The sequence below is a fragment of the Labrus mixtus genome, chromosome 20 (assembly GCF_963584025.1).
Source record: "Labrus mixtus chromosome 20, fLabMix1.1, whole genome shotgun sequence".
NCBI lineage: Eukaryota > Metazoa > Chordata > Actinopteri > Labriformes > Labridae > Labrus > Labrus mixtus.
In genome coordinates this window covers 5,105,707-5,116,336 of record NC_083631.1, presented here as the reverse complement: position 1 = coordinate 5,116,336, position 10,630 = coordinate 5,105,707, and the positions used below count along the sequence as shown (strand labels likewise).

General features: G+C 41.0%; 1 protein-coding gene across 1 annotated transcript in view; it reads right to left on the bottom strand.

The window, feature by feature from the left end:
* Positions 1–161: 161 nt before the first annotated feature.
* Positions 162–10,630, bottom strand: part of LOC132953920 (adenylate cyclase type 9-like) — a 35,189-nt gene continuing 24,720 nt past the window's right edge. The window contains exons 3-10 of the mRNA XM_061026292.1: positions 9,615–9,725; positions 8,990–9,246; positions 7,570–7,672; positions 6,759–6,967; positions 5,497–5,656; positions 5,219–5,361; positions 4,970–4,993; positions 162–4,753 (exon numbers count right to left, since the gene is read on the bottom strand). Coding sequence (XP_060882275.1) covers positions 3,388–4,753; positions 4,970–4,993; positions 5,219–5,361; positions 5,497–5,656; positions 6,759–6,967; positions 7,570–7,672; positions 8,990–9,246; positions 9,615–9,725 — 2,373 coding nt within the window. The 3' untranslated portion in view covers positions 162–3,387. The remainder of the gene's footprint in view (positions 4,754–4,969; positions 4,994–5,218; positions 5,362–5,496; positions 5,657–6,758; positions 6,968–7,569; positions 7,673–8,989; positions 9,247–9,614; positions 9,726–10,630) is intronic.

The window sequence follows — 10,630 nt, the reverse complement described above, 5'->3', positions numbered from 1 at the left end:
GGGCAAAACAAGTGGACATCATCTTGGGCTTAGGGAAACACATATCGCCTATTTATAACCAAACATGTAATTGATTAATCAAGAAACCAATCATAGTCGTTACATGTAGATCTATACTAAACCAAGTGTAGAGCACAGGCTATAAACTCCAGCCGACAACATTCCCCCGCAACTGAATTTTATTCAATTTAAACCTTCACTTGCATATCTATCAGCATGCTATGTACAAAACATTTTCACACAGAAAGAGGCAACAATTCATTTTAAACAGTAGGACACTACTTAAATACTGCCGACACACCATTCATTTGGCCAGTTTAATGTCTTAGAAATGAAGAAGTGTCTTTTGACTGAAGTCTAACTATCCTAACATGTCCTAATTATTGAGATGATTAAACTAATCAAAATGTCCTGGTCACAATCCTGCAAGAATTAGAGCATCCCTTTAAAAAAAAAAAAAAAAAAAAACACAACCTCACTGGTTTTTTTTTTACAAACACTCGTACATTTTTTACACACATGCAGGCAAACAGAGAGCACAAGTATTTTTCCAACTTTGTTGAAATGACCCAGTTTGTAAGACTACTAAATACTATAGTACATGCGCTTATATAAATAATAGAAAATGCTCTGATACTCTACAATAAAAAGGCAAACTGTACAGTAAAAACGGTGAGTGCCTTGTGCAAATGTGTTTTAATGGTGAATCTAGTAATGACCTTTCTTGCACAACACAATCTGCAAATCAAGAATGCGATATTACACAGAGAGAGATGACGATGACACTCTTTGGCATCAGTTTTCTCAGTTTTCCCATTCTGCTGGTTCAGAATGTCACTTACATCTGAATGAATCAAAGCAAACCATCATCTCATATTTAAAGTTAAACTGAAGAGGAAAGAAAGCAAGTAGTGATCAAAATTCTGCGTTGACACCCTTTCAAACTTGTGTCTGTGCGTCTCAAATACAATACTATTCAAGAAATACAAAGGGTGAAAAAAGAAATATAGCTTATACGCTTACCTCACACTCAAGTATCATGACCTCAACTAAGTATGTTACCTTGGTTTTTACAAAAATCACTGTTCTAAATGTCCTTTTATTGAATTTTACAAAACAGAAATATTGTACCGGTACAAGGGTTGTGTGCTCAAAAGCATAAAGAAACTGATTTGCCCTTTTAAACCAATAACAATAAGCTCTTTTTTTTATTGCATTTAAAGCAACTTACTTCCTCTTTGCAACATATACAGTACACAAGTACACAACTAGAGGCCAAACAAAAGCAATTCAAAAGCTGCATAAGGCCAATTACCGTGAAATGTTGATAGAAGAAAAGGCACTGCTCGAATGTCATGACCTTTAGACAATTTTGTTTGATTTTAGCACAAAAATAAACATTCTCCTGCCTATGCACAAGCTTTAAAGAAGTAAAGACTTTTCTAAAGAAATGAAAAGCAACTTAGAGCAGACTGAAAATTAAGAAGGGAAACCAGGAGTATATTTAAAAGGCACAAGCATTACATTTATATGCACAGAAAAAGCTTAATAATATAAGCCAAGCCTAATATTCAACTATTAAGATGTTAATGTAAGGTGTGAAATTACTTGAAGATAAAAGGTGGAAAATATGTTCTGATTAAATACTTGAAATATCAGATTTTTAAATGGTCTATTTAAAAGATATGAATTGATAAGGACCTTTAAAATGTAAAAAAATAAGACACAGCATAGATTTGGTTGTACAACTTGTTTTTGCCTCTGAGCACACAATCCTGTTTGCCGAGAAACAGCGACAGATAGAAAATGTAATGGCAAAAGAGAAGTACCGTTTATTCAGCTTGCTAAAGGAATGACCCACAGCAGAAAAAAACACCTAAAGTAATAAATATGAAATTCATTTGATGCACTGTATTTGCATGTACAGTGAAATTACATTACAATGAAAATAAGAAGCAGTTAGTGCATTCAGCTGTCTTTCAAATCATAGTCTATATGATAGGGCACTTCACATGAACAGTTCAAGTTTTGTGTGACAATAAATATAATAAAACACATTTAGTTAAGATTGGTATTGGTGACATTCGACTTTGATTATCCATGTCTAAAAAGTACGATCAACTATCACACTGTGTTAATCCATAGCAAACCTAGGCTGTAGGTTTCTCTACTCAATCTAAAATCACAGCTAAAGACACTCTACAGGTACAGCAGTGCCTGTTAGGAGTCACTGAAATACTCGTCAACACTTATCACAGTATGAGTCCCCATGAGAGTCTGCGTCATGTGGGACACTACCGACAGTCAGCCTCATCTATGGGTGCTGCTGTTGTAAGCATGCTGATTAAGAGTAGCTGAGACCATCATGCCTCAGTACTGAGGCAATACAAAGATCTAAACTGAGGCCAGAGACAAAGCTGCCACATCAGCAAAAAGAGCTTTTTTTCTCAACTGCGTTCCTAAACTGTTTGTCATCCTGCAGTTGCACCCAGTCATTCAACAAGCTCATAAGCACCTCTCCTCATTAAACCCTGCATGATCTACACAGACACACACACACACACACACACACACTCACACACTGTACTCATGAACATACACACACACACAACATGCAGGCTGGCCTCGTCTACCCTTAGACTGTTTTGATTAGTGACTTCTGTGCACTTCATGAAGAGTTTTCTGGTGGAAACAGACTCTGATGCATTTCAAGTGCAGAGATTACTAATACTTTTCTTAGAATTGTATCGTACTGTATTTCCCCTCGCTCTCCACGCTCTCCAAATGTTGTGGCACTTTCCAACTTTAAGGTCATCTTGCTGAGAACTTCTTTGATAAAAAGGCAAAGTATCGTAGCAAAACATAGTTTACTAAGTAAAATCGTAACAAAAGCGAAGCAGTTATTCCAAAAAAGATTGCTTATTTACACTTTTCCCTTTATGTTCTTCATCTCTGACTCCAAAAGGCTTAGTGTACACATTATTCTATTCTAAAGGCACTTAAAAGACATGTGTAAGAAATGATTAAAGATTAAAGGTGTACTTATAATCAAGTAAGTTAATTGGAGATGACGCGATCTGCAATCTGTAACAGGCAAAAGAAGTTTCAAAGTCAGCCATCACATCTTCTCTTTCCTGTGTGTGTTCCTGTTTAACGCTCACTTTGTGGTCCAGCCAGCCCCCTACACTGATAACATCAGCCACTTAGATTTACAATAAAACAACCTGCTGCCTGGCTGATACAGAAAAGAAGCCTGTGGGACTTTCTCGCTGATTCTACCCGTGGTAGAACCAAATGGACACTGGTTTTATGAATGCCATCTGGCTGGAACAAGTGCTTAAAGGGTAAAGGATGTACGAAAAAAAAAGCGGACATTCCAACAAATTCCTAAAGCTTAGTGAACTCTCCAACATAAATGTCATAATCGTCGCATTTGTCCTTCTTGGCATCTTTCAGGGATATTGTTGTTGAATCTTGAAGTCTGTTTTGTCGGTCAGAGGATGAGACGGTGAGTTTGTTATTTGCAGAAGATGGAGGTCCTTCTCGGTTACCGACAGGCATAGATGGCATGCCACTGCGAGACACAGGTCGCCTGGCATTGGAGGTATCAGTGGAGAGACGTCTTTCACTGCTGTCCGTCTCCTTCTCCTGGCTAAGTCCTGTGGCAGGAGAGGAACCAGCACTGGAACTTGGTACCAGAGTATTGGTGCTACTTGCATTTGTGCTGGTTGCAGGCACCATGCTGGCAATTTCATCAGTTGGCGAGCGCCCGATGCTGCCATCCACCTGAGCCCGGATTTCTGGCGAGACCGAGAGTTGGTACTGAGGCACAGGCCCACTGTCACTGCTCTTGGGGTACAGGAACGTTTTCATCTGACCTTTTCCTTTGACATTTACCGTGCCACGATAGTCGAACTCATAATCCATGCCACTCAGCACACAGTAACTCTCCTCGCTGACCTGGACCCGACACTCCACACCTGTGGTGTCCATGCGACTAGCGATGTTGACCGTGTCACCCCAGATGTCGTAAAGAAGCTTGGTGGTGCCGATCACTCCTGCTGTTAGGGGCCCGTGATTGAACCCAATGCGTATCTTGAAGCCAAAGCCCAGCATGTTCTTGTTGAAGTCGTCCACCACACGCATCATTTCCAGGGCAAACTCGAAAAGGGCGCGCAGGTGAGCGTGAGGATGTGCCGCATCTGCACACTGCTGCGCATTCAGTCCCGCTGCTGCCATGTACGTGGCACCGATAGTTTTGATCTTCTCGATATTTGAGTAGACAGGTTTCCGTAGCTGCTCGTCAAAGTCTCCAATTAGCTCGTTGAGCACACGATAGCACTCCTTGCCTCCCTCGTAGCTCTCCTCGTAAAACTCACTGAAGTTAACAATGCTGGCAAATATTACACCCACATTGTCGTGGTTCTTGGAGTAGCTCTGTGTGACCTTCAGCTGTTCAGCCACATGGATGGGGATGATATTGCGAAGCAGCCAGTCAGCTTGGTCCCTCATGTTCTGGATCTTTATGCGATGTTGATCAGCCTCCACGTTGCCGTGATAATGCAGGCGGTAACTGACCTCAAATTCACGGTTCAGGAACCAGACCAGCAGCAGGAGCAGGAAAAAGGCCACACAAGCTTCAGGACCCAGAAGGTCCTGTGGGCTCAGCACCGAGTCCGGGTCTGCTATGCTGTCAGATATGATGATAGAGCTGTTGTTGCTGCTGCTGTTATTGCTCTGGTCTTCTGACGCCCTAGAGAACACAAGACAGAAACGCAGAAAAATTGCAACACAGAAGGGTAGAATACACATTTCACACACAATATCTGCAAAAACTTAGGCATAAGTTTGCTCGTAACATCATCATATTTCCAACTGTGCATCATAAAGGCGACAAAAAATTGACACAAAAATTACTTAATTATAAATCCCAAACTATGATAAAAAAAACCAATATGAATTCACCTACCAGAAAATCAGACCTTTAGCAACCCTACAAGAGATAAGACACAAGCAGCAATTATAAATGCATCTGGAAACCAGCACTACACAACCATTAACATGTTCTCTTTTCTTGAGATTTTAACGATTAACCCCGTGTCATCACATTATCTCTACATTTACACTGAATATAGATATTAATAACATAACATTCTCAAACCTTTCACAACAAACTCTTGTTTTTTCTCTCATTTCATTCATTGATTTGTATATGTACCTGCAGGGGGAGCTAAAGAGCAAGGCAAGCAAAGCTAGTCCCACCAAAGTTGCCAGAGCTGAGCGCATCCAGTAGCTGAGTTGGCAGAAGTTACAGTACTGAATGATTGCTATGATGACAGCACAGCAGATGAACATGGTGAACTGGGAAAACATAGAGCATAGAGCTATTAGTCAAAAGAGATGACGATTTACAGCACCGCAATAACAACAAACTAGGTTTTACTGTAGATTTGAGATTGACTAGAAAGAAAGAACAATATGAAACTTTAATTTCACCTGAATAGAGAGATGCATGTCACAAGTGACTTGGGAGTAGACGGCCACAGTGGGAAGTGAAACCAGGATGGCTCCTATAATGTGACGCACTGCCCAGCCGGAGACTGCCCTCATCATCAACCGAGTGCAGTTCAGCACACAGTCCAGGTAGAAGGCCATGCTGAAGTAGAAAAAACACGAAGCAGTGATTGATGTAAAGCTCATTACGTTGCATTGGATCATTTTAATAAAGTGTGAATCTAATACTTGTGGGTCAGGTTTGACACTTAGCATGAATATTTCACCTTTTTCCAATTTGATTGTTCACACATTGGGTTGTGTTCAGTGGGTCAAGACGTAAACAAGACTAGCTCATTTTACGGATCACATCAGAGCATCCAAATGGATTTCTGTGTAGGTTCTCAGTCAACCAGGTCATGAAATTACTATAATTACCTACTTATATAGTTATTTTCTATATTCCCCACCACTCAAAACCACACCACACTGCATGTCACATCTATGCATTCACACACTAATGGCAGAGGCTGCTACGTAAAGTGCCTATCAGCATTAAGTTAACCCATTCATACCCACAAAATGAGTGGCATAGTCACACCATCGTCTATGCCACTCATTTTGGGGTTCGGTGTATTGACCGACTTAACCACTGAGCCACAGCCATCCCACAACAGAAATAAACTGCATTTATAAATAAAAAAAAGTGTCATCGACATTTATTTCTGATACTCCTTGCATGAGTTTCTTTGCTTGTTGTCAAATTAGGGTCAATGTAAACATTTTGTCTCCCCTCGTTTTTCTTCAAAAAACGTTCAAATTTCAATGGACTGATAAAATCCAGCAGGAAAAAGATAATCCTGTACTAAACAAAAGCCTCCCACAGTTGAGTTTCTGTATCTCAAACTTCTGCTTGTAGTAGTATCAGAACATTTAAATTATAATCACTACAAAGCGGATCAATTAGTTATTTTCTCCCTCATACCTTGCATACTGCCCCCAAAGTATTTATTTATTCCGTTGATCTATTTTCAGTAGATGCGCCTTGGTAAATCACAGAAATATTGTCATAGCTTCAATATTTGTGTTTCGAAGTTTAATGGTAAGAAGTAGCTTGCTAAAAATCGTGTTTAATTAAGGATACAGTTGATACAAGATGTCTACAAATTAGTACACAATTTTTTAATTTGCAGGCTGAGAGTGGCCAGAGGGATCTCTCAAGCAAATCCTTACTCCATTTTCACTCCATACATTCTGTATCTCACCGAACAGCACATAGCAGAGCCAGTGCTTTTAACATCGCGGCTACAGCTGTCAGAATGAGTGCTGTTGTGGACGGACTCTGCTGGGTGACGAGCGGGCGAAGGAAACAGGCCAGCGAGAGAGCCAGAAACACACAACAGCTCAGCAGCATGTCCAGGAAAGAGCTGAATGTCGGACTGGCAAAAGTCTGCACCGTTGAATGGCTTTCAACCTGGAAGAGTAAGAGAGAAGGAAGGCAAGGCAGACATAATTTTACACAAATAAAAAAAAAAGGATATTAATACAGGAATAATACATCATCAATCAGCATGAGTGTCTACAAAGATCCATTCTCAAATCCTATGCCAAAGACTTCGACTTCAGACCTGGCAGAGGTAGAGAAACAATTGCAGCCTTGACAGTGAAACTGCACTTCTGAGGTTTCACCAGCAGAGGACATCACAGCCTAGTACAAAACCACATTAAAGGTCCTGCAGTGATTTCTCTTTGCCGCAGTCTTGACCGGTCTGGTCATAACACAGTGCAAACAGGCTTCCCAGACGAGACACAGACATGCACAGAAACTCAAACAGGTAGAAAGACATTCTTAAAAACAGCTAGATTTCAAGCTTTCAGTTTGAGAATGACAAAAGCATGTACTTTTTATGTCTGACACTTTTAGACTATGAAAGAACGTCAGAGCACAGCCAAGGACAACTACACAGAATATATGGATAGATTAAAAAAATATTAATAAACACACATTTACACGCACACTCAGGCATACGGCACTGTTACGTCATTCCCAGAAAAAGCTCATACACACTTACATACCTCCTCCTGGTAGCTTATCCGGTAGGCAGACTCCAGGCTCTTCTCCAGGAAGGTGACGCTCAGCTTGTTTATGGGAGGCTTACAGAAATAGTCCTTCATAAGGCTGTCACAGGCACAGAGGAAAGCCAGCAGAATTTACGATAAGTTGGGATTTTATAAGTGAGAGTTGATAGCCTAAGGCTGAAAATACACATTGACATTTGAGACTGACTTATGGATATTTAATTTATACTTTGCTCCAATACCCCATACATCAAAAACTCCAATCTGTAAGTGTACCCATATCCAGTACCATCATTTATGAACCACCCAACAAGTGGACTTGTTTCTGCTTGTCAAAACAGCGGCCCACTCAGCAATTACAAAATGATGGCTGCAAATTGCAAACTGTTTTAGACAGGTAAAGACAAGTGAGCGCACAGCATGAGCTTCACACACACACACACACACACGCACGCACGCACGCACGCACGCACGCACACACACACATACACAGCGCTGTTCCACCATGCCCTCTCCAACATAACCCAGTGGCACTGTCTCCCCTCTAATATGCCTTCCTCTGATGGGGGACCAGGGGTGGATTTACTTCGCCCCATCATTCCCCCACTATGCGTTGCAAGCATAACAGTGGTTTAAGTATTCCGCCTTGAAATAGAAATGTGTAAGAACTAAGAGATAGCAAAATGACTGAAGTCAACGTTTTTGAATTAAAAGCAAATTAAGACTTTAAATATACAAAAGGGTTCAGTTTCATGTTTAAAATCAGGGTATCCAGGTGCAGATGGCCTAGCGGTTAGGTAATGCCCCAAGGAGACCATCGCCCTCCAAGGCAAATCAAGGCAAGTTTATTTATATAGCACATTTTAGCAACAAGGCAAAGTGGTTCACACAAGACATACGCATCATGACAAAGGGAAAATAAGAGTTCAAAATAGAAAATGTAATTATCAATAAAACATCTCCCAAGCGGGCTGCCTGGATCCAGTCCGACCTGCGGCTCCTTTCCTGCATGTCTCTCTCTCTGATTTCCTACTCTATCCACTGTCCTATCCGAACAAAGGCTAAGAGCCCCAGAATAATGATTTAGAAAAATCAGTATCTTTAACCCTCTTTGAAGAACAGAAAATATCAGGAGGAGACTTGAGATAAAGCTGCCACCAAGGTCCTTTTCAAAGTTATGATTCCTATACAGTGTTAGTAAACATTAACCATCCATACAGGATTATTAGTATACCATTTGATTGCATGTAATTACGTTTGTATGTTATGTATATTTTTCATTACGTTTCATTTAATCATTTAGGCTGGATGGATACTCAGTATGAGTCAATCTTACAGTCTAGGCACTGGAACTAGTCAAAAAGGAAATGATATCATCTCTGGTTTAAATTTGTAACGTAAATGTGTTAAGACTAACCTGTCCTCTTTGATAACGTCCACAAAGTGAGCATCACTCCTCTCCCTGAAGTTTTTGGAGCGTAGAGGGATGAGCGCTGAATGGTCCATGCCCATGACTCCTCCACTCCACGTCTTCTTCTCCTTCTCCTGCAGCATCTCACACAGAGACGTCTGGCTGTTGTTCAAGGCCTCCAGCTGAGGGCTAAGCAGGCCGTTTAGAGCCTTGGGGCTGCGCCCCGCAGCAACTGCAGGGGAAAACTTTAGATTTGAAGAGTCCTAAATGGAAGAGAGGAAACCTGAATTAACCACAAGAGAAGGTGTAAAAATGGATCTCTGCTTTGAAAACAGGTCAGCAATAATGAATAAATATAACGCTTAAGAGGTTTTGTCACATCGCTTTGAATGACTGTGTGTGTGGCACAGTTGATCTAGGACTCGTGGAGTCCTATTTTTGAACTATTTTTAAATCCTTCTTTAAGCTGCTGGGCTTGAGAAAATGTAACACGAGTTGGCTTACAATGTTACAATGTAGTAAAATAACAAAATGATATACACTGTAGTAGAAATAAAAAGACAGTATACTGACTGATAGATTAACAGTTCCAAGTCTCATTTGTTTGGTTGGAGTACAACAACATGCTAACCTTGCTGCTGTTAGTCTTGTGGTTGTCATGGCAGCCATTGTGCACTGCTCCTTCCTCCAGAACCTGATCCTCCCCTGGTATCAGGACCACACTGCAGGAGAGACAGGGAGACTGCAGGGAGGCAGAGATTGGAGGGGGCAGAACGGAAGGAGATATAGTATGTTGGGAAGAAAAGAAGATGAATTATTACATCAAGGGATAAGAAAAGCATGCGCAAGGAAAAACATGAGACAATTGCTGAGTTGGAGCATAAAAAGAAATGAAAAAAAGAGGGATGATAAAATCTGATGCAGCTGCAAAAAGACTCTTCATTAAAGGCCTATTCAGACTGCTGTTTCAAGCCGTGGTATTTACCTCCCTGTGATGTTTCGCCTTTAATCTGAATATCGTAGAGGCACAGTGATCCCCCTCTGGACCGTCTTTGGAGGTGGTAACAGAAGCGTTACAGAGTGGAGTCAGCGAGGGAGCACAGCGCAGTGTGTGTGTGTGCATGCATGTCCGTGTGTATGTGGAGCTCTCGCTGTGCCGTGCTTCCACAATGCTGAAGTGCAACGTGAATTCCCAATCTGGGACACCAATATCACACTGTCGTGGAATCAATATGAATGAACCAAGACATGATGACGGCTGAGCTTAGTTATGGCAGTCTGAGACGGTTTAAGACACAAAGAAGGGATGAAGCGACAAGTCTTGAAAGTTTCTATGAAATCAATTTTTATTTCAATGAGGACAGTGCTAAAAAAAAAAGTGTGTCAGCAGTCATTGAGATAGTTGAGAGTAAAACAAGAAGCCTTAAAAAAGGTCAACACAGGCTCACATTTTTTGTTTTCATCCCACTCATACCCTTCAAAGAGAATGGGTAATGTGAGGGTATGTCTACCAGAAAGTTATGACAATGACATATAGGAGCAGTGCTTTGAGAAGTCAAACACCCTCAGTATTAGCATGCAGAGATAGCATCCCTGTGAACCTACGTGCTACATTTAACCTGCAAACATTTATTCCAACACCTGCTT